This window comes from Sinocyclocheilus grahami, unplaced genomic scaffold, assembly GCF_001515645.1.
Source record: "Sinocyclocheilus grahami isolate Dianchi unplaced genomic scaffold, SAMN03320097.WGS_v1.1 scaffold3625.1, whole genome shotgun sequence".
Classification (NCBI taxonomy): domain Eukaryota; kingdom Metazoa; phylum Chordata; class Actinopteri; order Cypriniformes; family Cyprinidae; genus Sinocyclocheilus; species Sinocyclocheilus grahami.
Genome location: NW_015508718.1, coordinates 32,729 through 34,131, shown reverse-complemented (window position 1 = coordinate 34,131; position 1,403 = coordinate 32,729). Strand labels below are relative to the sequence as shown.

The following is a 1,403-nucleotide window of genomic DNA, read 5'->3' as shown; positions in this document are numbered from 1 at the left end:
GACCCATCGAATCTGAATTTAAGACATTTTAAGACTTTTTAAGGACCCGCGGACACCCTGGACTTACATTGATGGAATGTTCAGATGAGATGAGACTATTCAAATTCCATCTGACAAAATTCTAATCTAAACTCCCAGAATCCCTTGAGACTCAATCAAGCCTAGAACATGCTAAACCATTCCAAAACATGCTAGCAATGTGATGATAATACTAGCAACTGCATAGCGAGACTCTAGCAACTACCCTGTGTGCTCTAGCAACTGCCTAGCAACCACCCAGAACATGTTATCAACAGCATAGCAACCACCTCAAGTACCATAGCAACCACTCATTTAAGTTTAATTTCTGTCTAATATTTTTTAAATCTGTCAAACTAAAACTTGTGTTTTCTGACTGAATGTGACTCTGTGTGTGTTTTCTAGCGTGGATCATGGAGGAGAATCCAGGATTACAGCAGGGCTAAAGAAATGTACGTCTACACACACACACACACACACACACTCATTTATAAAACACACACACACACAGCTGTAGTGATTGTTGTGTTATTAATGTCTCTGTTCTTGTGTTCAGGGGGCTGTTTTCTCACACTGGATCCAAACACAGCACACACTGAACTCAGTCTGTCTGAGGAGAACAGAAAGGTGACAGGTGTGAGACAGAAACAGCCGTATCCTGATCATCCAGACAGATTTGATGAGTGGCCTCAGGTGTTGTGTAGAGAGAGTGTGTGTGGACGCTGTTACTGGGAGACTGAGTGGAGTGGAGATTATGTGTCTATATCAGTGTCATATAAGAGCATCAGCAGGAAAGGACAGGGTTATGAGTGTGTGTTTGGACGTAATGATCAGTCCTGGAGTTTGATCTGCTGTGACTCCAGTTACTCATTCTGGCACAATAACATAAAGACTGATCTCCCTGTGAAGCCCATCATCAGCAGCAGGAGAATAGGAGTGTATGTGGAACAGAGTGCAGGAACTCTGTCCTTCTACAGCGTCTCTGACACAATGAGCCTCATCCACACAGTCCAGACCACATTCACTCAGCCGCTCTATCCTGGGTTTTACGTTTGGTTTGATTCATCATTGAAACTGTGTTGATGAACCAGAGACTGAGGAGAGATTCTACCCATAATGCTTTGAGCTGCATGATAAATCAGTGACAGTGAGATGTTATAGAGTCTCTTCATGACATTAATACTGCAGCTCAACTTCTGTCACTGAAATAACACTCAGAATAAATGTGTCAGAAATCCTCATGTATCATTTTTCTCTATTGTTTTGAGCATAAATAATAAAAGACGATGAGAAATGAGCTTGAGATCAGATCTGAATGGATGTTTGTATCATGAATATAATGATTCCTCACAAGACTGACACGAGCTTCAGGAGAGTTTCTGACA

General features: G+C 41.7%; 1 protein-coding gene across 1 annotated transcript; it reads left to right on the top strand.

The window, feature by feature from the left end:
- Positions 1-394: 394 nt before the first annotated feature.
- On the top strand, positions 395-1,101 carry LOC107576397 (tripartite motif-containing protein 16-like; the record flags this gene model as incomplete). Its single annotated transcript, XM_016262581.1, has 2 exons — positions 395-470; positions 575-1,101. Coding segments are annotated over 2 exons (603 nt in total), but the record flags the coding sequence as incomplete, so codon positions are not given.
- Between the last annotated feature and the right edge of the window lie 302 nt (positions 1,102-1,403).